The sequence below is a fragment of the Oncorhynchus masou genome, chromosome 8 (genome assembly GCF_036934945.1).
Source record: "Oncorhynchus masou masou isolate Uvic2021 chromosome 8, UVic_Omas_1.1, whole genome shotgun sequence".
Classification (NCBI taxonomy): Eukaryota; Metazoa; Chordata; class Actinopteri; order Salmoniformes; family Salmonidae; genus Oncorhynchus; species Oncorhynchus masou.
In genome coordinates, this window is record NC_088219.1 from 38989118 (window position 1) to 39013858 (window position 24741).

At 43.0% G+C, this 24741-nt stretch overlaps 1 protein-coding gene across 6 annotated transcripts; it reads right to left on the bottom strand.

Moving 5' to 3' along the window:
- Positions 1-24456, bottom strand: LOC135544651 (uncharacterized). 6 transcript variants are annotated; one of them, XM_064972427.1, is made up of 10 exons: positions 24109-24456; positions 23850-23911; positions 9150-9535; positions 8994-9054; positions 8392-8715; positions 6166-8137; positions 4179-4386; positions 3644-3777; positions 3358-3429; positions 1-2373 (listed from the first exon to the last, which is right to left on the bottom strand). In XM_064972427.1, the coding sequence occupies exons 3-10, from the start codon at positions 9525-9527 to the stop codon at positions 2103-2105; spliced, it is 3420 nt and encodes a 1139-aa protein (XP_064828499.1). In that variant the 5' UTR covers positions 9528-9535; positions 23850-23911; positions 24109-24456; the 3' UTR covers positions 1-2102. The 6 variants fall into 6 exon arrangements, 5 of the variants coding, with proteins under 5 accessions (XP_064828499.1, XP_064828497.1, XP_064828498.1 ...); XM_064972425.1 differs by having other exon boundaries at positions 9141-9535; XM_064972428.1 differs by lacking the exon at positions 1-2373 and adding an exon at positions 2403-2951 and having other exon boundaries at positions 9141-9535.
- Between the last annotated feature and the right edge of the window lie 285 nt (positions 24457-24741).

The window sequence follows — 24741 nt, forward strand, 5'->3', positions numbered from 1 at the left end:
ACATTTCAATACCATTTTATTCATAAAAATACATTACAATAATTGACAGTACTAACCTTCTGTCTGAGATGCAGTAAGCACCCATCACTTTTAAACAGAGGATGAAATAAGGAATAGGAGGGATTTAATGAAAAACAATATAAAATTAATATTTTCACTGACATATGGGATTCCAAAGTGTGTCACTTCTTACACTGCACACCAGTGTAAACACAAATAATCCTCTGCTACAGCTAAATTAAAATAACTTGTTTCTACAATTCAATCTCTGGCCTAAAGAGCAGAGGTCGGGAGAGAAGGTGCAATAGAACACGTCATGGGGTCTGGCTCTCTTGGGGGGGGGGGGTCAATTGGTGAAGACTTCTGCCACACAAGAAAAGCTACTGGCAAATAGGTCCAAATAGGTCAGAGGGCAGCAGAGAAGTATACAAACAATGCTTGCAAACCACACGAGGTCTCTCTTCGGAAGTGACCATACAAAAGAAAATGAATAAAACAAATAAAATCAGTATGAACAGTGTATTATTTGGGCGTTAAATACAAACCCCATTAGATCACTGTCAGATAATGACACTTTCATTTTGTGCTGAGCAATTCAAGAGAGGATTTTGTCAATGTGTGTGGCTACGGAGCTGAACGTTTCCACTTCAATCCGCACCAAGACCTGTCTGATATGTAATGATGACTGACCACAGTTCAAAAACAAATTATACACCTGAAATTAGTGTTTCATAACAAATGCTGTCATAACAAAATGTGCAGTGGTAAGCAAACACTACAACAAATAGTTATAGCCTGGTTCCCAGATAAGGATATTGCTAAAGCGCATAAATATATCTTGACAGTCATTATGCAATGTGAAAATGAGATTGCACTAAGGCCAGACTGTTTGGTATGATAACACAAGAAGTATAAATAGATCTGGCAACCAGATTAGGTCTTCCAATCTAAGGCAGTCTATTTTATAATTTTGTCAAAAATGTATAAAAAACATTTTTTCCCCGTGTGTCATTATGGGATATAATGTGTAGATGGCTTTAACGTAACAAAATATTGAACAAGGGGTCTGAATACTTTCCCAATGCACTGCATGTGACTATGGATCACGTGGTTTAAAAATAAAACTGATGTTCTGAACTTTGAGATAACATCTATAATATAATTTAGCAATATACTAGGTAGGGGGTATAGCAGCAATAGGAATCAGGAAAATAACTACAGGCACTCAGCCCACTCTCGCTAGAAGCACGGATCACTCAGTGCACATGACCTACTCAAACACCCCCATCAAATGGAAAATGGTTAGGGACAAGAGTTTTTCCTGACCATGCGACCACCTGCCTAACAAAGATTCTGGGCCTTAACTACAACCCAGAGTTTTTCCCAGTACAGGTCACATGGTCTGAATAAGGTACGAAGGAAAGTGCTCGGGTATGGGTTGGTGAACTTGCCACCCATGTGCTTGTGTAGTCTACATTGTTCATACGCAAAAGCTTCATGTGTGTGAAGGAACGCACTCATTTAGGTATCAGTGTTCCAAATTCTCCGTTTCAATTATCAGTTCCTAAGAAGACAGTTATTGTTCAACCACTAATCATTGTCTATCAACAAAATAATATCTTTGCTGGATTGACTTTAAAATTCCACTAAGGCATGCATTAAAGTTGGAATCCATAGCAGTGAAGCGGCAACGTCCGTTTGCGACATTACAACAACAAAGTCTTTACTTCAAACAACGAACACTGCATGCGCAGTAGAACAGCACAGTATGTTCAAATAGATTTATTTTTAACGATGCCGAATGCTCATTTCCTCAAAACAAAAACAATAACAAATGCGCCTGGGCTGGCCAGTGGCACGGTTTGTCTTTGCTCTTTTCTAGCTCTTCAAATGCTAGCAGTTATAAAACAATAATGTGACTGGCTGGATATAAAAACTGAGAATGAGGAACTGCGTGCAATGCATGTGTAGCATGTCACAAATGAGACTACTTTTGACCCAGTGGGCTTGGGTCAAAAGTAGAGCACTATATGCTGAACAGGGTGCCATTTGGGACACATCCTGTGCATTTGGATGTGAAGGAGGGGGTATTGAGGGACTGCTCAGTCCTCCAGGCCTTGGCAGGTGAAGAAGTCCTCCAGCTCGCTCAGCCTCTCGATGAGCATAATGTCCAGGTCGGAATCGTCGGGCCTCCCCCTCCGGCCACGACCCCTGGGGCCCTTCACGCGCAGGGGCAGCAGGTTGGCTCTGGCTTTTCGTTTGCGCGGCAGTGTGAAGTCTGGGAAGTCCAGCACGCGCTTCCTCTTCTGATGGCCGATGCAGACCAGCAATCCGTTCTTCTCCTTGGGCTCCTCGAAGATTGTCTCTAGGCTCCTGGTATGGGAAAACAATATGATAAACCATATACTAAAGAAAATATGAACCATATGATAAAAGAAAATCAAGGGTAAAAATTGCATTTTGAGCATAATGAGAGAAAGACAAAGATTCTTCAGTGCCTTAGAGAGGGGTGAATGCACTGGCAGAAAACACATATGGACAATACAAAACATTGGGAACACCTGCTATGTCCACGACAGACTGACCAGGATCCCTTATTGATGTCACTTGTTAAATCCACTTCAAAATCAGTGCAGATGGAAAGAAGACAGGTTACATATGCTTCTTTAAGCCTAAAAATGGTGTATGTCTGCCATTCAGAGGGTGAATGGGAAAGACAAAATATTTAAGTGCCTTTGAACAGGGTATGGTAGTAGGTGCAAGTTTGAGTGTGTCAAGAACTGCAATGCTGCTGGGTTTTTTTATGCTCAACAGTTTCCCATGTGTATCAACATTGGTCCACCACCAAAAGGACATCTAGCCAACTTGACACAACTGTCAACATGGGGCCAGCATCCATGAGGAAAGCTTGACACCTTGTAGAGTCCATGCCCCGACAAATTGAGGCTGTCCTGAGGGCAAAAGGGGGTGAAACTCAATATTAAGAAGCTGCGCCTAATGTTTTGTACACTCAGTGTACGTGTTGTGGCCCTAAAATGGCACACCTGATTCAATTTGTCAGCTAATCACCAAGCCCTTGACTAATTGAAACAGGTATTCCTAATGTTTCGTACACTCAGTGTATGTTGGCCACCGTGTACATATAAAGTATGTATAAAGTAAGCCAAGCATCAGGTCTAATATCATGAGCCAAGGTGGCTGCAAGAGGAGATCTCTGGGCAGTGATAAGAAGTATAGACTACAGTAGATATACCCATTTAAAAACAGCCTACTGACTGACAACAAAGTGTTTTAATAAACTGTGCGTTGTCATGTTCAACTTAAGGTACAGTTGGAATAATAGAAATGATGACTGACCTGTTGGGAGTAGGCGATCTATAATTCTTGTTGGTGTAAATCTCCTCCAAGCTGAACTCCTTCTTCTTCAGTCTGATGCAATGTACACACAAATAAAAACATGTGAAACACAGTTGAGACACAGGAGGATTGTTGATCAAACTACTAGTTCGACACAACGGCCCTGTTCAGATGTGTCTTCGAGCTTGACTTAAGAATTTACTATTGGCAATCTGTGTGATCACACGAGCCCCTATAAAAATCAACAATCCAATTGTTTTGTTAGTTACTGGTTTTTCCCCCTCACCTCTTTGGTTTGGGCAGGCCCATGGGCGTGAGGTTATTGTCTGGTTTGGGAACAGTCTTACGGATGCGGATCTGGGATACCCTCTTGGAGCGCTGGCCTGGCGGGGCCCCCACAGCCGCCTCATACAGACCTCCCTGCAGAGCCACAGAAAGAAAGAAAGTGAACAAGGTCACAGAACCAGAAAATATTTTGTATTTTAATAATGGCAAAGAAGACACATGGGAGAGGTACAACTCGCTGGATTGTAAGAGTTTGAGGTGCTTCTTTGAAAGATAATGATGCTCAAAGGGAATCAAAGATACGGTATCTGTGGAGAAAATGAGCATCCTCATTAGTCAACACCGAAACGGTGTTCCCGTTGTCACACAACATTCATCAGGCCCCTTAGGAACAGGGCTAGACTGTCCAGACTGCAACTGAGATTTGGCTCAAATCTGCTGAAGGATTACTTTATCCTATCCTAGGTATTCCAAACAAAGCCCAGGCTAAGAGGATAGTGTAGGCCGTGTACAGCTCCTGTATATGGCAGGCTCACCTCTGTGGATGGGCTGCAGCCACGCCCATGCACACCTGGGTATTTCACGTTGGCAGTAGTGATGGCAAGACTGGGTACAGGCTCAGGCTGGTTATCCAGACGCATGGTCTTGGGGCTGTGCCCATGGCTGGTTCTGGATTGGGAAAGGGCCCGCTCTGGGGTGAGTCTGACCCTACATCGCTGTGTGGGCGGAGAGGTGAAAGATGTGCTGCTCGGGCAGGACGGGAAGGAGAAAAAAAGTTCAACTGTTAGAAAAAAGTATTTTTGATCAAATTCATTAGGTTGTGCACCGTTACAACCATAGTCACGGGAAGTAGGTGTGCTGAAGCACCTGCTCAAAAATCGGAATTAACAAAAAATCTTCATTACAAAATAAATCCAAAAATTAAATAATGATATAGCCTGTTTATATTTGAGATGCCACTGACAAAAATCAGTAAAGGATGCAATGTACAGAGTGTACAACACATTAAAAACACCTTAATATTGACGCCCCCTTTTCAACAGCCTCAACTCGCCAGGGCATGGACTCTACAAGGTGCTGAAAGCGTTCCATAGAGACGCTGGCCCACGTTGACTCCAATGCAGTTGTGTCAAGTTGGCTGGATGTCCCTTGGGTGGTGGACAATTCTTGATACACGCAGGAAACTGTTGAGCATGAAAAACTCAGCAGAGTTGCAGTTCTTGACACAAACCGGTGCACCTGGCATCTACTACCATAACCCATTCAAAGACACAAATCTTTCGTCTTGCCCATTCACCCTCTGGATGGCACACATACACAATCCATGTCACAATTGTGTCAAGGCTTAAAAATCCCCTCGTCTACACCGATTGAAGTGGATTTAACAGGTGACATCAATAAAGGAGCATAGCTTTCACCTGGTCAGTCGATGTCAGGGAAAGAGCAGGCAATTCCTAATGTTTTGTACACTCGGGTGCCCTGGGCACACAGTGTAGTCTGGCCACATTGATAGTTAATCCAATCCGTTATTACATTGTGTGGTAGATCTGCATTTTATGGAGATTCGATACTGTCCCACATCTAGACAAAACAGGCATTCATCATACTGAGTGGCTTGTTGCATGTGCTGATCACCTTGCTGCGGTAGAATTAAGCAATAAGGCCAGAGGAGGTGTGGTATATGGCCAATATACCACGGCTAACAGTGGAGGCTGTGAGACATGAATATATTAGTATTTTATATGTCCCCAAATAATTTATTAAAATACAGTATTCTGCAATTATAATTTTTTGTTTTTAAATGTAACCTTTGTTTAACAAGACAAGTCAGTTAAGAACAGATTCTTATTTACAATGACGACCTACCCGGCCAAACCCGGACGACGCTGGGCCAATTGTGTGCCGCCCTATGGGACTCCCAATAACGGCCGGATGTGATACAGCCTGGATTCAAACCAGGGACTGTAGTGTCGCCTCTTGCATTGAGATGTAGTGCCTCAGACCGCTGCGCCACTTGGGAGCCCCGAGGGTCTACAGTAACTTCAACATCACTGTCTGGGCTAGCACCATGGTGTCCATCTGGCCAGGGTAACGTTATGTATTTATAGACCATTTGTGTGTTGGGAGAAAATTATTAGTCTGCCGATTTTGACACATTTTGTCGCCTCCGGCGCCTATACCATGGGTCTCCCATCCTCTTCAATTATTCAAGTCACCAGCCTCCACTAATGGCTAAGGTGCCTTATTGCGATTATAAAAAAACTGGTTACCAATGTTATTAGAGCAGTAAAAATAAATGTTGTGTCATACCCGTGGTATACAGTCTGATATACCATGGCTATCAGCCAATTAGCATTCAGGGATCGAACCACCCAGTTTATAATTCCTGCTAGAGGAAGTATCCTGACAACAAGGCCGAGCATAACTACAAATACAAACAAGAAATCAGAGGAGTTCTTCAAACGCTACCTCTAAATCCCTCATTATCTCAGAGCATCAAGCCATTTCCCGTTATAGACTGACCTGTGGTCGTTGCTCAGGCCAGGCGGGCCGGTGTAGTCCTTGGGGGGCAGCCGGGGAAGATGCATGTACTCATTCCGCGACTCCATAATCTGACACACCACAGTCTTCACCTCCGTGGCCGACAGTCTCATGAGGGGAGCGGGGCACTTGTGTCTGAACCAGTGGCGGAAGGAGGTTGGGGAGGAAGCGGCCAGCACAGTGCTCAGACCCCCCTTGGAGATCTTAGAGAAGCCCATCTGGCTGAAGAGGGACATGGGGAACTGACCAGTGGCGCGTAGTAGGCGAGAGAGACCCCGCTGCAGGGTAGAGGTGTCGCCGTTCAGGAGTTTGCTGCAACAGCGGGAGAAGGTCTGGGCTAGGGACGCCAGCTGCAGGGGGGAAAGAAGCAAGACTGGGCTGCCCAGAATCACCAGTGGCTGCCAGTGGTGCTGCGACGTCTCCTCCTGCAGCTCCAGGAGAGTCATGGCTAGAGCGCCACCAGTGCTGCTAATGCCTTTTAGCTGCCGCTTCTTACAGGAGGGCCGGTCCTCATCCCAGTGGCACTTGAGCTTGGAGTTGAAGAAGTGCGGGAGGTTCCCCCGTCTGCTTTGACCACCATCCGGGGGCGAGGGGAGCTCCGGAGAGGGGCTGGCAGCTGTGAGGTGGTTGGCTGTGTCCGACAGCTGGAGCAGGAGGGCCTGGCACTCGTGGTGGGTGGATTGAACACCAACGATGAGAGATTTACAAGAGCCATTTCGGGGAGAGGGGAACTTGGAGGCCACGGAGGTGTCCAGAGAGGGGCTGATAGAATGGGAGGGCAGGAGGGCTCGTTTGTCCTTCTGAGGGTCCATGTAGCCAGTCAATGGTGGAGACCGGGAATACGGCACAGAGACTGAACCTGATGGTGATAGTCGGTCTGGAGATTTAAATTGGGCATGGCACAATGGAGAGTGTTGATGATTAGTAGGTGCGGTTAATCTAAGGGTCTGATTTTCTTGTCCGCCGTATGACACCCTTATACTCTCCACAAACCTCTCGCGTTGTTGACTCCACTGCCTCTCATCGGCTGTCTCCCTGCCCACACCAGCCGGCGGTTGGTCCTGTACCTGGGCGGAGAAGCTACCCTTGATGGACGCGGTGGCAGTGGAGACTAACTCGCCAACCGGGTGTGCCTTCGCTTCCCTCTTGTTCCGCCTCTTCCTCTCAGGCTTCCGGTCTTTCTCTGCCTCTTTGGAGGACTGCGTGTAGGCCGTGTGGTCAGTGCGAGGTGGGCTGGTGATCCTTCGCTGGAAATAAGTTGGAGTAGGAGTTATTCTACCTGTGTGCTCGGACCTCGATGAGCCTACCACGGAATGTGCCAACAGAGAGCAAGCTCCTATAGGGCTCAACGGGACCACCTCAGAAAATGCAGCCATAGTCCGACCCTTACTTGGAATTGGACACGTTGGGATCTCAGTGCTTTTGGATTGGCCTTGTGATTGAGTGGGGACGTGTATATGAGGAGGGCGTGGATGTGTCTCCATACTCCCTCTCCTGTTCACTTGAGTGTCCCCAGATTGTGCCTTCCAAGAAGGTGATAGAAGGGTCACTTCCTGGCTGTCACTAGACTCTGTGTCCACCAGAGCAGAATTGACCAACCAGGTGGGAGCGTCCTGCCCCTTCTCGCCAGCCAGCTCCATGTCCAGATCCTCAGAGTCCGACATGGGGGAGTAGTTTCCCTGTATGCACCCCTCTGTGACCGCCTCTTTTCCGACAGAGGATAAGAAGTGCCCCAACTCTGTCCTTTTCATTTCCCCACCAAATCCCTCATTGTGTTCACAGCGCTGGGCCGGACTGTGGCTAGGTGAAAATGTTGTCGCCATCCTCCATTGACATCCAGTGAGGCTCCCCTTGTCTGTTCCAGAGCAGCACATATTGCATGAAGGGTTTGGACCATGTGGTAACAGTTTGGTGAAGTCCAACTCTTCTTCTTTCAGCGCTCTTGGTTCCGTTCCTGTACCAACACAAGAAACCAAAACATTACTCACCAACAAAATCATATTCAATCAAGTACTTAAACACAGCAGCATCTAGCACACAGACAACAACCTAGCCTTTCATACCCTATGTGTGTCAGTATGACTTAACGAATGAACGATATAATCCACACATCTTAAAAACACTTAAAAACTACTTTATAACAGGGGAGCAAGCATACACTTTTTAGTGTGGTGCCTTCTAATCTGTAGCGCGTCAGCCTCAACTCACCCAGACCATGGAGAGGTGACAAGTCCTGTTTGGTGGTGGCGGTCATCCTTCTCGCCAGCTGGCCCACCTGGGTGTTGAGCAGGGCCAGGCTGTTGCCGTGTTTGGTTCCCTGCTCGTAGAGCTCCTCCATCCTCCTCTCCACCACCTGTAGCCGCTGGCACAGGGTGCCCAGGGCACCCGTCAGCAGCCGCTTCATCTCTGCCTGGTGGGGTGCCAGGCAGCGCTCCAGGATGCCCAGCTGCTCACCTGTGGGGCCGGCCGGGGGAGCAGGGCCAGAGGGGCAGCCTTGAAGCGGAGGCGAGGCCCTGCCTGAGGAGGTAGGCTCTGTGTACAGAACACACAGTCACAGATAGGTGAGAGGCTGCGTGGAGACTGGGGAGGTAGGCTGTTTGGTTTGGGTAGCTGAAGGATTTGGTTGCACCGTTTGAGATTTCACATGGTGGCTAATGACCAAATGGGAACTGCATCTAAAACCTTTGCAGTGCTCATATAAAATTCTTAGATTCACTGATTCGCCTCCTTGACTCATTCGATGTCTGTACTATGTAGTGTCATTACTGCCGTTTCTATGCAACAGACTGAGATCAACAATGGTACATTACCTAGTTGTTTTGGATTAACCAAGACATTGCCATTGTTGCCAGGTCTTTGAAAGCCTTGAACCTGAAAATGACAACACACAAGTTTACACAAGACACACATGGGACACACATGCAGAAACATAAGCATACACTAAGAACAAGACACACATTCCAAACCTGGTCTGACGCGGGCCTCTCTGCTCTTCTGAAGTCGGCAGAGACAGCAGTCCCATAGACATGACCTCTTAGACTGGAGACTGAGCCCAAAGCGTTCTGCCTGTGCTCCACCGGGATCTGTTGCTCTCTCCCACCAGAGCTCATCCCAAGATTACCATCTCTAGCTTTGCTCTCTGCTGGTCTGAGAGACATGGTCATCAGAGGTCCTACACAAGCAGCAGCAGTCTTCTGGTCCTTGCTAGTCTCTCTGCACCCTGTGGCCAGTTGTTCATGGTACAACTGGGAAAGAGGGGGGCATGGATCCACCAGACCCACCGACATGGTGCCGGGGATCTGCTGACCACCTCTTGGAACAGCCGGAACAGATGACAACATCATCACATGGGCTGAGGGACCAGTACAGGGAGCAGAAAGGGAACAAGAGTGGTACCTGGGTCAAATTCCAGTTCAGACAATTGTATGGCCAACACAGCATGGCTGATTAACCAAGATATGCCCAGTGATTGAATCTAAGACATTATGATAGCTGGATAGTCAACTTCATGTAATCCAAAATGTCATAAAACTAACATTTTAAAATGTCTAAAATAAGATCAGGTTTAAATCTTATTCTTGCAGGGAACGTAGTGGCCAATACCAAATACATTCAGTATTATTGCCCAAAGCAGTGTGATACATTCTCTTCATATAGCCATCGTTACCTTACCCCACAAATTATCCTTGATTGCTGCAGCAAGTAAACTGACTCGTTGCACGCACAAGCTATGTTTTGTGGTTTGACAGATCGAATATACAAGCATGACCAAAACAGACACCAAACATAAATAGCTCTACGAAGCTCGCCGCCACGTATAGACTTATAACAAGTTAGGGCTGTCCCCGAATCTTGGTCGACCGAGAGTCATCAGTTCTTTCAACCAATCAATTGGTCCACATTTTTTAAACATGCATTTTTCCATATATAGTGGAAAAATAGATGTAGATATCATTAACGTTGTAAATGACTATTGTGGATACGGCAGATTTTTTTTAATGGAATATCTACATAGGCATACAGAGGCCCATTATCAGCAACCATCACTCCTGTGTTCCAAAGGCACATTGGTCAGCTAATCCAAGTTTATAATTTTAAAAGAATAATTGATCATTAGAAAACCCTTTTGCATTTATGTTAGCACAGTTGAAAACTGTGCTAATTAAAGCAGCAATAAAACTGGCCTTCTTTAGACTAGTTTAGTATCTGGAGTATCAGCATGTGGGTTCGATTACAGGCTTAAAATGGCCGAACAAATAACTTCCTTCTGAAACTTGTCAGTCTATTCTTGTTCTGAGAAATAAAGGCTATTCCATGCGAGAAATTGCCAATAAACTGAAGAACTTGTACAATGCTGTGAACTAATCCCTTCACAGAACAGCGCAAACCAGAATAGAAAGAGTGGGAGGCCCCGGTGCACAACTGAGAAAGAGGACAAGTACATTAGTGTGTCTAGTTTAAGAAAAAGACGCCTCACAAGTCCTCAACTGGCAGCAACATTAGTACCCGCAAAACACCTGTCTCAATGTCAACAGTGAAGAGGCGACTCAGGGATGCTGGCCTTCTAGGCAGAGTTCCTCTGTCCAGCGTCTGTGTTCTTTTGCCCATCTTAATCTTTTCTTTTTATTGGCCAGTCTGAGATATGGCTTTTTCTTTGCAACTCTGCCAATTGAGGACACTTTCCATTCTGGTTAGTGCCAGTTTGCTCTGTGTCTGGAGACACCTGAAAATAGCTGTGCAGAAATGCTCCCCATTCAACCTGACAGCGCGTGATAGGATCGACAGAGAAGATTGGGAGACACTCCCCAAATATAGGTGTGCCATGCTTGTAGTGTCATACCCAAGAAGACTGAATACTTTCCTAGTGCCAAGTTATTGTACCATTTCTACTGTCAGTTTTCATAATGTCTTCATATCTCAAAATCAATGTCGTGGTTAACCAAATTTTATCTGAATGAAAATGATACAAATCTAAAAGGTAACTTCTATTACCATTGCCAATATGCACAAATAACCTACATAAAGCCAAAAAATAAAAACATTACAGCCCAGAAAATATCCCGATAAAAATAAATATCCTATAAAATCACATGGGTTATGCATGGCCTGTCTGCAAGGAACTATAAACTTGGTCTGGCCTGAAGCTCATGCTAGCAAACTTGCAACATTGTATAAAATATTCTGGGCCCTCAAGAGTTTCCTGTGCCAGTGAGCTCCAAACAGACAGACACAGCTGTGAGCTATTTGTGCAAGAGATAAGAAGTAATCAGGTAGGCCTATTTTATGACATTTCTACTGGGTCAGAGCATTACATTCCCCCCCCCCTTTCATCCTGAGTGGTTATTGAAAAGGGAGAGAGCTGGACATTTTTCAAATTGGCTAAGTTGATGACCTATTGTTGTTTTCAAATGGATGTAAAAATATATATTTTTTCTAAATAAAGTGTGCTTTAAAAAGCTCCACCGTGATGGTGAGTTAAGACAATCAGAAACAGTATCAGATCCCCAAATGGGCCCATTTTATAGGCCTACATTTCCACGCTGCCAGGAAGCCTTGGTATACTTCTTTGCCTAATCAGGTGCGACACGATCGCTCCAAACAAGAGACAATTAATAAATTGACAACTCGTAAATGGAATGAAGTGAACCAAATATTTTTTCTCACAAGTGTAGCCTAGGTTGTGCGATCTGAAAACATGCCCACTTCTACAACGGTAAGACAAATAATATATTGAATGCGTTAACAGAAGTTACCGTAACCAAATAAACATTGTAGATGAGAAATTATGGTAATTAAATGGTAAATGTACTACTGATGTGCCATTCCCGCAGTCTCTGCAATGGATTTGTCCACTCAATCAGGCATGAATCAGACAAGTATCTTGTGTGCCAAAATTATTTTGAATATCTTGGTTGACCAACAGCCTATTGACCAAACAATCGACTAAATGGGGTCAGCCCTACATTAAGGACAGTTATTTTAACAGTAATGTTCCGTCTTAGGGTATTGCATAGAAGAAGTGTGCAAGATTAGTACTCGGTAGGGATGCACGATGTAGAAAATAGGAATCGGACGATATTAGCTAAAAATGCCAAAATCGGCCTGATGTCTAGTTTAACGTCGATGTTCAAAACCGATGTCAAAGTTGATGTGCGTACCTATAACGTCGGTAGATGACGTAATGACACCACGAAAAACATAGCGCTACACGCGCAACACAGCATTCCTAACCTAACCCACAACGTGGCTTGAGCAGTCAAGTCGAGCAGTGATTTGAAAGAGTAAGAACATTTCAGCGAGACAACGCGAAGGCCAAAACCATTAATGCCAAGATAACGGAATTCATTGCCCTTGACAATCAACTGTTCTGTCGTGGATCATGTTGGCTTTCGCCGACTGGTCGAACACCAGAACACACCGGTGCTATTTTTCAGATGTTGCCCTACCGGAGTTACACAGTATTGTTGAAACTCACACCCATGAGCTAACGTTACTTGCTATGGGCGTCACTGCTATTAGCTTCACGACTAACATTTGGACCAGCAATGTCAGCCCCATGAGCATTAGGAGTCTGACAGCACAGTGGGTCCACGAGAATTCCAGTCTGAGGAAAGATTTATTGCATGCTCAAGAATCTGCTAGTTCTCATACTGCTGCGGCCATTTCAATGGCATTTGAGAACATTTTTGAAACATGAGCACAACTTTTATTACATTTGTTCATTTCACTGTTATTTAACCAGGTAGGCCAGTTGAGAACAAGTTCTCATTTACAACTGCGACCTGGCCAAGATAAAGCAAAGCAGTATGGCACAAACAGAGTTACACATGGGATAAACAAACGTACAGTCAATTACACAACAGAAAAGGTTATACAGTGTGTGTAAATGTAGTAAGATTAGGGAGCACGACCCCTAGTTTAACTTGTGTGTGTGTCAACTATGTAACTGTACTAGAACGCTTAAAAGGCTGCTAAAATATGAAATATATTGGTAACTTTTTTCCAGGGAAAATATTGGACATCGGTCACAAATGTCAATCGGTGCATCCCTAGTACTCGGCCAATGACTGTACCTATTTTAGCAGCACGTGTCCCATATTGGAGGGTATCCGTACTCAGTAAATTAGAAGGTTCTGGGAGAAAGTTTCACGGAGGAGACCGGGCGGTGCCTAAGACAGTACGAAATCCAATTGTCAACGCTACCCTCACCTCCTCCAATCTAAGTCAAAGATGGAGTCCCCAACTGTGCACTCGCGTGGCACAATGTCGCCTTTCGACCAGTACTTCCCAACCCCCTCCTCCGGGAACATTAGGTGTTTCACATGCTTGTTGTAGCACTGAATTGGCACGTTTCAATTAGTCAAGGTCTTGGTGATAGTTGACTAATTGAATCAGGTGTGCCATTTTAGGGCTACCACGTGTACACTGAGTGTACAAACATTAGCTTCGTAATATTGAGTTGCATTGCCTTTTGCCCTCAGAACAGCCTCAAATTTGTCAGGGCATGGACTCTACAAGGTGTCAAAAGTGATCCACAGAGATGCTGGCCCATGTTAACTCCAATGCTTCCCACTAGAGTTTAAGAGATTTCAAGTTTTCATAACAATCGGTAATCGGCATTTTTGGACACCGATTATGGCTGATTACATTGCATGGCAGGCTGACCACCTGTTACGAGAGTGCAGCAAGGAGCCAAGGTAAGTTGCTAGCTATTAAATTTATCTTATAAAAAATAAATAATATTCACATAATCACTAGTAATATCATCAACCATGTGTAGTTAACTAGCTTGTCCTGTGTTGTACATAATCAATGCGGTGCCTGTTAATTTATCATCGAATCTCAGCCTACTTCACCAAACGGGTGATTATTTAATTGCATGAATGTACCTAGCCATAAACATCAATGCCTTTCTTAAAGTCAATACAGAGAAGTATATTTTTTTAAACCTGCATATTTAGTTAACTTCTTGCGTCGAGCAATCCCGGATCCGGGATCCTATTTATAGCCTCAAGCTCATTAGCATAACGCAATGTTAACTATTCATGAAAATCGCAAATGAAATGAATATATTTGCTCTCAAGCTTAGACTTTTCATTAACACTGTCATCTCAGATTTTCAAAATATGCTTTTGAACCATAGCAAAACAAGCATTTGTGTAACTGCAGTATTGATAGCTAGCGTAGCATTTAGCGTAGCATTTAGCGGGCAACATTTGCACAAAAACCAGAAAAGGATTCAAATAAAATCATTTACCTTTGAAGAACTTAGGATGTTTTCAATGAGGAGACTCTCAGTTACATAGCAAATGTTCAGTTTTTCCTGAAAGATTCTTTGTGTAGGAGAAATCGCTCCGTTTTGTACATCACGTTTGGGTACCAAAAAAACAACGAAAATTCAGTCATCAAAACGGCGAACTGTTTTCCAAATTAACTCCATAATATCGACTGAAAAAAACGCTGTTTAGAATCAATCCTCAAGGTGTTTTTCACATATCTCTTCATTGATATATCGTTTGGATGTCTACTTTCTCTTCTGAATCAATAAAAAAAGACGTGCAGCTGAAGATGAAACATGTTCAATTTCGACGGAGGACACTGGGCGGACACCTGGAAAAGAAAGTAAAAGTGCAATATGTGCCATGTAAGAAAGCTAAAGTTCCTTGCTCAGAACATGGGAACATATGAAAGCTGTTGGTTCCTTTTAAAACGAGTCTTCAATATTCCCAGGTAAGAAGTTTTAGGTTGTAGTTATTATAGGACTCTCTCTCTCTATACTATTTGTATTTCATTAACCTTTGACTATTGGATGTTCTTATAGGCACTTTAGTATTGCCAGTGTAACAGTATAGCTTCCGTACCTCTCCTCCCTCCTACCTGGGCTCGAACAAGGAACACAACAACAACAGCCTCCCTCGAAGCAGCGTTACCCATCGCTCCACAAAAGCAGAGCAAGGGGAACAACCACTCCAAGTCTCAGAGCGAGTGACGTTTGAAACGCTATTAGCGCGCACCCCGCTAACTAGCTAGCCATTTCACATCGGTTACACAAGCCTAATCTCGGGAGTTGATAGGCTTGAAGTCATAAAAAGCTGCTGGCAAACGCACGAAAGTGCTGTTTGAATGAATGCTTACGAGCCTGCTGGTGCCTACCATTGCTCAGTCAGACTGCTCTATCAAAACATAGACTTAGTTATAACATGATAACACACAGAAATAAGAGCCTTAGGTCATTAATATGGTCGAATCCAGAAACCATCATCTCGAAAATGAGTATTCTTTCAGTGAAATACGGAACCGTTCTGTATTTTATCTAACGGGTGGCAACCCGAAGTCTAAATGTTCCTGTTACATTACACAACCTTCAATGTTATTAAGTAAAATTCTGGCAAATTAGGCAGCCCAAACTGTTGTATATACACTGACTCTGCATGCAATGAACGCGACACAATTTCAACTGGTTAATATTGCCTGCTAACCTAGATTTCTTTTAGCTAAATATGCAGGTTTAAAAATATCTCCTGTGTATTGATTTTAAGAAAGGCATTGATGTTTATGGTTAGGTACACATTGGAGCAATGATACGCATCTATTATATGCAACACAGGACACGCTAGATAAACTAGTAATATCATCAACCATGTGTAGTTAACTAGTGATTATGATTGATTGATTGTTTTTTACAAAGTAAGTTTAATGCTAGCTAGCAACTTACCTTGGCTTACTGCATTCACGTAACAGGCAGTCTCCTCGGGAGTGCAGAGGCAGGTGGTTAGAGCGTTGGACTAGTTAACTGTAAGGTTGCAAGATTGAATCCCCCGAGCTGACAAGGTAAAAATCTGGCGTTCTGCCCCTGAACGAGGCAGTTAACCCACCGTTCCTAGGCCGTCATTGAAAATAAGAATGTGTTCTTAACAGACGTGCCTAGTTAAATAAAGGTGACAAAAATATATATATATATATATTTTTTTTTAAGTTTTCGTAACATCGGCCATTCCGATTAATCGGGCGACTTCTAATAGAGAGAAATAGTCCTATAATAACTACATCCTAAAACTTCTTAACTGGGAATATTGAAGAACTGGGAATATTGATCCACCAGCATTTTCATATGTTCTGAGCAAGGAACTTAAACGTTAGCTTTGGCACATATTGCACTTTTAAATTTCGTCTCCAACACTTTTTGCATTATTTAAACCAAATTGAGCATGTTTCATTATTATTTGAGACCAAATAGATTTTATGTATTTATATTAAGTTAATACTGAATGAACACTTTTGTTTGTTGTAATTGTCATTATTTACACACACGTCTGATTAAAATCGGCTTTTTTGGTCCTCCAATAAATCGGTATCGGTGTTAAAATCATTTTCGGTCAACCTCTACTTCCCACAGTTGTGTCAAATTGGCTGGATGTCCTTTGGGTGGTGGACCATTCTTGATACACACAGGAAACTGTTGAGTGTGAAAAACCTATCAGCGATGCAGTTCTTGACACACTCAAACCGGTGCGCCTGGCACCTTCTACCATAACGAGTTCAAAGGCATGTCATCTCTTAACCTCTTGGAACTCTAGGGGCAGTATTTCATTTTTGGATAAAAAAAACGTTCCCGTTTTAAACAAGATATTTCATCTCTTAAGGATTAGCCGCCTTAAATCTTTTGTCTTGCCCAGTCACCCTCTGAATGGCACACATACACAATCCATGACTTAAGGCTTAAAAATCCTTCTTCAACCGGTCTGTCCCACATTCATCTACACTGATTGAAGTGGATTTAACACGTGACATCAAGGGATCATAGCTTTCACCTGGATTCACTTGGACGATACATTGGAGATTTAAAAAAAAAAGACATGTACTGGAAACAATCGTACACTATGAAAAATCTGAGAAACCAGGCCTTGTATTCATAGCTGACTTTGAAAAAGGCTTTTGATAAAGTACAATTGGAATTCATATATAAATGCCTGAATCACAATGGGTGAAAGTAACATAGGTGTAAAATATAAAATAATGGCTACTTCTCAGGAAGTATTAAACTGCAAAGAGGAGTAAAACAAAGGTTGTCCACTATCGGCATATCTATTTGAATGGCAATTGAAATATTAGCTATTTAAAAAAAAACTCAGATCCAACAATATCAAGGGGCTAGAAATCCAGGTCTTAAGGAGTCATTGTACGCTGATGATTCAGGTTCTTTTAAATCCACAATCTGGATCCCTCCACAGCCTCAGTGGATGTAGATACTTTTTTAACCTCTCTGGATTGCAATCTAACTATGATAAAAGTGTACCATTATCACACAGTGGATTACAAAAAAAATAAAAAACGTACATTACCGTGTAGTTCACCAATAAAATGTGGACATACAGTTGAAGTCAGAAGATCACATACACCTTAGCCAAATACATTTAAACTCAGATTAATGTCAGGAATTGCGAAAAACTAAGTAAATATTCCCTGTTTTAGGTCAGTTAGGATGACCACTTTATTTTAAGAATGTGAAATGTCAGAATATTAGGAGATAATTATTTATTTCAGCTTTTATTTCTTTCATCACTTTCCCAGTGGGTCAGAAGGTTACATACACTAATTTAGCAATTGGTAGCATTGCCTTTAAATTGTTCAATTTGGGTCAAACGTGTGTAGCATTCCACAAGCTTCCCACAATAAGTTGGGTGAATTTTGGCCCATTCCTCCTGACAGAGCTGGTGTAACTGAGTCAGGTTTGTAGGCCTCCTTGCTCGCACACGCTTTTTCAGTTCTGCCCACAGATTTTCTTCAGGATTGAGCTCAGGGCTTTGTGATGGCCACTCCAATACCTTGACTGTTGTCCTTAAGCCATTTTGCCACAACTTGGGGTCATTGTCCATTTGGAAGACCCATTTGCGACCAAGCTTTAACTTCCTGACTGATGTCTTGAGATGTTGCTTCAAAATATCCACAATTTTCCAGCTCATGATGCCATCTATTTTGTGAAGTGCACCAGTCCCTCCTGAAGCAAAGCACCCCCACAACATGATGCTGCCACCCACGTGCTTCATGGTTGGGATGGTGTTCTTCGGTTTGCAAGCCTCCCCCTTTTTCCTCCAAACATAACGATGGTCATTATGGCCAAACAGTTCGATTTTTGTTTCCTCAGACCAGAGGACATTTCTCCAAAAAGTACCATCTTTGTTCCCATGTGCAGGTGCAAACTGTTGTTTTGATGGTTGGTTTTGGAGCAGTGACTTCTACCTTGCTGAGCGGCCTTTCAGGTTATGTCGATATAGGACTCGCTTTACTGTGGATGTAGATACTTTTGCACCTGTTTTCTCCAGCGTCTTCACACGGCCCTTTGCTGTTGTTCTGGGATTGATTTGCACTTTCCGCACCAAATTACATTCATCTCTCGGAGACAGAAAGCGTCTCCTTCCTGAGCGGTATTACGGGTGCGTGGTCCCATGGTGTTTATACTTGCGTACTATTGTTTGTACAGGTGAATGTGGTACCTGTTTGGAAATTGCTCCCAAGGATGAACCAGACTTGTGGAGATGTACAATTTTTTCCCCTGAGATATTGGCTGATTTCTTTTGATTTTCCCATGATGTCAAGCAAAGAGGCACTGAGTTTGAAGGTAGGCCTTGAAAAACAGCCACAGGTACACCCCCAATTCACTAAAATGAGGTCAATTAGCCTATCAGAAAATTCTAAAGCCATGGCATCATTTTCTGGAATTTTCCAAGCTGTTTAAATGCACAGTCAACTTAGTGTATGTAAACTTCTGACCCACTGGAATTGTGATACAGTGAATTATAAGTGAAATAATCTGTCTGTAAACAATTGTTGCACACAGGAGATGTCCTAACCAAATTGCCAAATCTATAGTTGGTTAACAAGAAATTTGCGGAGTGGTTGAAAAACGAGTTTTAATGACTCCAACATAAGTGTATGTAAACTTCCGACTTCAACTGTACATTTAAATGGTATTAATATTAATTTGCATATATTTGTGTTAATTCACATATATTCCCATGGAAAGTTTCCACCTCTGAATATTCCCCAAAATGTGCAACCCTAGTCAAAAGGACGGTTGGTTATTATATATTTGTTTAAGTCGGGGACAACCTTAACCGCTACACACAGCCTACACCGTGGTCACCATATTAGCTAACGTCATAGTAAACATAGCTGCTCGGACTAACACGTTAATAAACCCAAACCCGCTGCTATCACAGAGTACATCGTACAGCAAGCTGTTACACCACCGGGCCCCGGTGGCAATAAATTGATAAAACTGAAAGCTTACAGACTTGGAAGAGTTCCCGTGTTGGACAGCCTAAGCCAGCTAGCTAACATAAATAGCATTCCTCTCCGTTTGACCCAGGTGTTTGAGTAGGCTAAATAAGCTAGCTGCATTGGATGAAAAAAAAATACAATTAAATATAGCTCTCTCCCTCTGCTGCTTCCCCTTAACTGTAAAGAAATTAATTTGTAAGTGTTCAACTATTGTCTCTCTCTCCCCGAGTGAACTACTCACCACTCTCTCTCTCCGAGTGAACTACTCACCATGTGTTTTGCACTGCACTGCAGTGTTAAGCTAGCTGTAGCTTATGCTTTCAGTACTAGATAAAATGATCTGATCCTTTGATTAGGTGGACAACATGTCAGTTACTACTGCAAGAGCGCTGACAGGTTGAAGGACGTCCTCTGGAAGTCGTCATAATTACAGTGTCGGTCTATGGAAGGGGGTGAGAACCATTAGCCTCCTAGGTCTTGTATTGAAGTCAATGTTCCCAAAGGAGGACAGACAATGGTGGTGCTACCCCAGAGAGTGCTGTTGAGACTACTGTAGACCATTGCAAAACAGGGTGTTTTAATCAGTTATTTGGTGCCGTGAATATATTTAGTATAGTTTTAGCTCAAAAGGTTACATTTAATGTTTCACTACAGAAATATAAAAAAACTGAGTAGGATGGTCATTCTTAGGGTTGGGCAGTATCCAGATTTTCATAGTCATACAGTCCTTCTCTCAACCTGGGATTTACGGTATTACTGGCTTAGTACACATGCGCCAAAAAATCCCATTACCTGAATGTTAACTAAATTAGTACAAGTAATAGCTAATTTCCTGAGGCTGCTAGCTAAATATGCAAGTGCAAAGGAAAATAAACAATTTGCAAAGACAGGCAATCCAGCTCATAAAGTTATACATTTAGGTAGGTGTTACCGAATGTCGTTTTTGGTGAGTTTGGACACTTTCACAAGCGAATGTGAACGAGAGACATTGTGCAAATTAACAAAGTTTTCACTCATGCAGTACTGTCTCTTCAGCAGCATGTCTACATGCTGTGTCTGTGTGGAGTCTGGAGTCACTAGGGCAATGGACCTGCCTGCTAGGAGAGGAGGGGGGAGGGAGCAGATGGGCTGAGAACTAGATGGGAGGAGAGAACTTGCCTAGTTAAATAAAATAAAAAATGTAAAGAGAAATACAAGGAAATCAAGATAACAGTGGCAGCTGTACAAATAACTAATCCAAAGGGCTTTGAGTTCTCAAACATGGCAGAAGGCTAATACAATAGGATGCCCCATCACCTTATTAATGCAGCCACTTACTTAGATAACAAGTTAAACTAGGGGTTGTGTTAACGCATAATTCCCTGTTTTTTCACAGGAAAAAAGATAACACAAGAAATATCTTGCTGCATTTTGTAAACGCAGATCTAAACTGGTTATTTTTATCCTTTCTGCTGGACGTCAGACCAATTTTGTGCTTCAGTTGCACTTTCCCACTCAGATGGAAATTCACTAATGGCCATTCTATCAGCACACAGTTCTCCGACCGGTGTGGTTTATTATCTGCAGTACTTTTCTTGTGTAGCCAAACTATTTTTCTCTGCTAAAATGCTAGATCGACTTTAAGCAAAACATTAGGAAATGTAGCTGGCTACATTCTTTCTATGACAGGCCTAAACATTAGAAATAATGATGGCCATGAATCGTTTTTGCAAAAAAATACCTTGCTTTTTAATTTTGAGTTAATGTATTTGTGAGGCTGCCAGCAAAATTGTGTTGCACTTCTGTCATCTGATGAAAATGATGCTATTTTCTGCCGAATGTGTTGCACTAATGTATTTTCTGTGACGGAAAACTACAGTTGTACTTCCCTGATCACTCTATTGAAGCAAAACACTTGACTGTCAATATAAAACACAACGCCTGTAAATACACAGCAGGAGTCATCTGATCCAGCTTTCTCTTGTGCTATTTTATACAAACACATGACTGGCTCCACTGTGCTGGGGAGCTAAGTAAGAGGCGGCAGGGTAGCCTAGTGGTTAGAGCGTGTAACTAGTAACCGGAAGGTTGTGAGTTCAAAACCCCGAGCTGACAAGGTACAAATCTGTTGTTCTGCCCCTGAACAGGCAGTTAACCCACTGTTCCTAGGCCATCATTGAAAATAAGAATTTGTTCTTAACTGACTTGCCTGGTTAAATAAAGGTAAAAAAAAAAAAATTGAAATGTGACAGGTGAAATAAGAACACAATCTTCTTTTATCCCCTAGGCACAAGTTGACTGCAGCCATTTACTTGGATTTCAACAAATATTAAAACGTATTGAAAAACATAAGAAATAGTTTCAATGATATTGACTATTGAAAAACCATCCTGTGGACATTTCCAAATACCCCGGTATATACATACCGCCCAAGCATAGTCCTTCCCTTCCTCCTCTGAGGAGCCTCCACTGGATCACTTGACTTGTATCTGCTCTTCGAGTTAACGTTACAGACTGCAATGCTGTAGAGGATGAGTAATTTGTTTGCCCCCAGTAACTCTGGTATGTACAGTGTTGTAATCCTTTACTTTTTCCCCTTTATATAGCAGTTTCTGTAAAGCAATTTTTCATCTTTTGAACGAATGGTTCAATACCTGAGATTTTTGTAGCTATTCAATGTTCGGAACCACAATGTTGTTGAAATTTGTATGCTAAAAATGAGTGGTCGTGCCAGTTCCTGGATCCATAACCACAGAAACAGGGGCGCAGCCCGTAGCTGCCCTCTAGCAACCAAACTATTTAGTGCTAGGTATCAACTGCCAATCCAGAAGGGGCTGTAGTGAGCTTCAATTGGTCAAGCGTGCCGCAATGAATGTGGTATATTCGCATAAAGATTGTGTCCCCCCCACCCAATGTTGTGAATGATGCATATTCCTGTCATAGTCACCAGTCAACTGCATTACACTCACAAGTTACTTCAACCAGTGGATACTAGCAATGGCTAGCTGTTCTACCTGTCGGTCTTAATGAGTGTTAGCACGCTAATAGAAAACCTAATAGCACACATAAAGGGTCTATTTTCTCAAGGGGAATGTAGTAGTTTGCTGGATTGAATCCCTGAGCTGACAAGGTAAAAATCTGTCGTTCTGCATCTGTGCAAGACCGTATCCCCACTGTTTCCCGGGCGCCAAAGACGTGGATGTCGATGAAGGCAGCCCCCCGCACCTCTCTGATTCAGATGGGTTGGGTTAAATGCAGAAGACACATTTCAGTTGAATGTATTCAGGTTGTACAACTGACTAGTTATCCCCTTTCCCTAGTTTGATAATGACATCACCAAAGTATGCTTAATCAGACATTTCAAACATTCCCAGCTAATGAGAAAACAGTCATGGTATTTCATTTAAGATAATAAACAAGGCAACCTTGGGGCAAATTTGTATGGGCACCAATGGCCGATTGAGGGACTTTTGAATCCGTCTCCCAGTACGGCCCACGTGACCGCCACTCCGCGAGGGGCTATGCTTGCGTTGCCCAACGGTCCCCCGGCCCACTTCGCTCATTGAAATAAATAAATAAATGGGACTATGTTGTTTCATCGCCCCAAATGTGCTCTACGGCTCTTGGCTGGTACATTTCCTGTTAACTACTAGCAAAAATGTGGATAACCATGCTAGCACTGCCCTCATGTGGGTTCTAACAAGTTAGCAAGCATAATAGGTAGTGCTAGGTATCAACAGTAAATTCAGTAAGGCATGGAAGCTATGATGTCATGGAGTATTTGCATAAAGTTCCCAACTTTGGTCCGGCCCATAGAGAATGATAGCGAAAGCATCCCTATATAGATCCTTTAATGCCACCTCTTGAGCGCACTGGTAGATCCATTTTTAAGTAGTCCATAATCTTCACGATTGGCTGACCCATCCTGATGATCCAGTTGCACATGACTCCAACAGGGTGATCAGGAGGGGTCAACCCATAAAGTGTAAAGTCCCACCCAGTTGACTACATTAAAATGGTGGAAGTCCTAAATGGCACTGCCCTTGCTAAAACAGCCTTTGGGCCTCTATCATTCTCTATGATCCCACCCTGTTCATGTACCCTCGCCCCCCTCTATCGTGTTCAGTGAAGAGGTACCGATAGACCCGGTTTATTTATACATTTAATAATGAATAAAAAAGATGGTTTACGCACATAATAGCTAGTCTATTGAACATATACAATTGTGGAAACACTGAATACACTCTACAATAGTACGACTGGCTACACTTTGTATATTATAGCTACAAATGTATAACATGAGACGTTGAATATGGCGATTATCCTTTAAACCCAGGAAGCAGTCATTCAATTTGAAATTCACCAGCTTTCAAGTTGAATAATGTCACATTATATTTTGTACTTACCAAAGAATGGAGTTTTTCTGCGCAACTCTCTTTATTATTGCCGCCACGGCCAGTATGTGCTTCTAAAAAAAGGTGTAGATAAAAAGTTACATGCAACCGAAAAAAATGGAGAATCGCCATATTCAATGTCTCCTGTAAACACAGATTCTGGTTCACAATGCGATCAAAACGATGTCGAATGGCACGTGCTACACGCCTCTCTCTATCTCTGTTCAAGCATTTTAGCCGGCAGGTTTAGAAAATTGTAATTATAACTTACCCTACCACGCCCAGAGCTCTGCGCCCGCTGTGAATATTTGGCTTTGTCAAGCGTTCCCTACAAAGTCATACATAAAAGTCCAGTTTGCTGTTCCGTCCCGTAAAGACTTCATTAGTTCGCTAACCGCTGCGCATACGGTGGAAAGCGGCTCTTGTCGAACAGGAGAAAGGCAGGTTATTACATTTCAGAACCGACCCCCTTATAAGCCAGTTCAAGACGTCTGTTTAATATATCTAGATGACCTTATATCGGTATTTGGCCATGTTTGTTTGCAAAAAATACATATTTGTTTTCGAAAAAATAACTAAATTCGTCTCGGTTCTGGGCGAGACAATTGACAGGATTGGATTCTAACTTCCTTACGAACGACTCAGCCATTGGCGGAGAACAACGGGCTCGAGTACTCTTCTCCTATTGGTGCATCGATGAGACATTGCATTATGGGTTACCAAGATATTCACGTAAATATACGGTAGACATAGGCAGTTTCCTTTCGAAACAGTTCATGCAAAAATTGTGCCGGAATTGTGACGTTTTTGTTTGTTTTGGTGTTCGGAACATTTTATTGTTTGGCTGTTCACTGCACACAGCATATTGGGCCGTTTCTTTGCCCGTGCGTTGACCATGTGTTGC

Coding starts and splice junctions, on each gene's coding strand:
- LOC135544651 (XM_064972426.1), bottom strand. CDS start 9,527: ATGATGTTGTCATCTGTTCCGGCTGTTCCAAGAGGTGGTCAGCAGATC. Junction 9,055..9,140: donor CGTCAGACCAGGTTTGGAAT/GTGTGTCTTGTT, acceptor TGTCATTTTCAG/GTTCAAGGCTTTCAAAGACC. Junction 4,387..6,165: donor GGCCTGAGCAACGACCACAG/GTCAGTCTATAA, acceptor CTGCCCGAGCAG/CACATCTTTCACCTCTCCGC.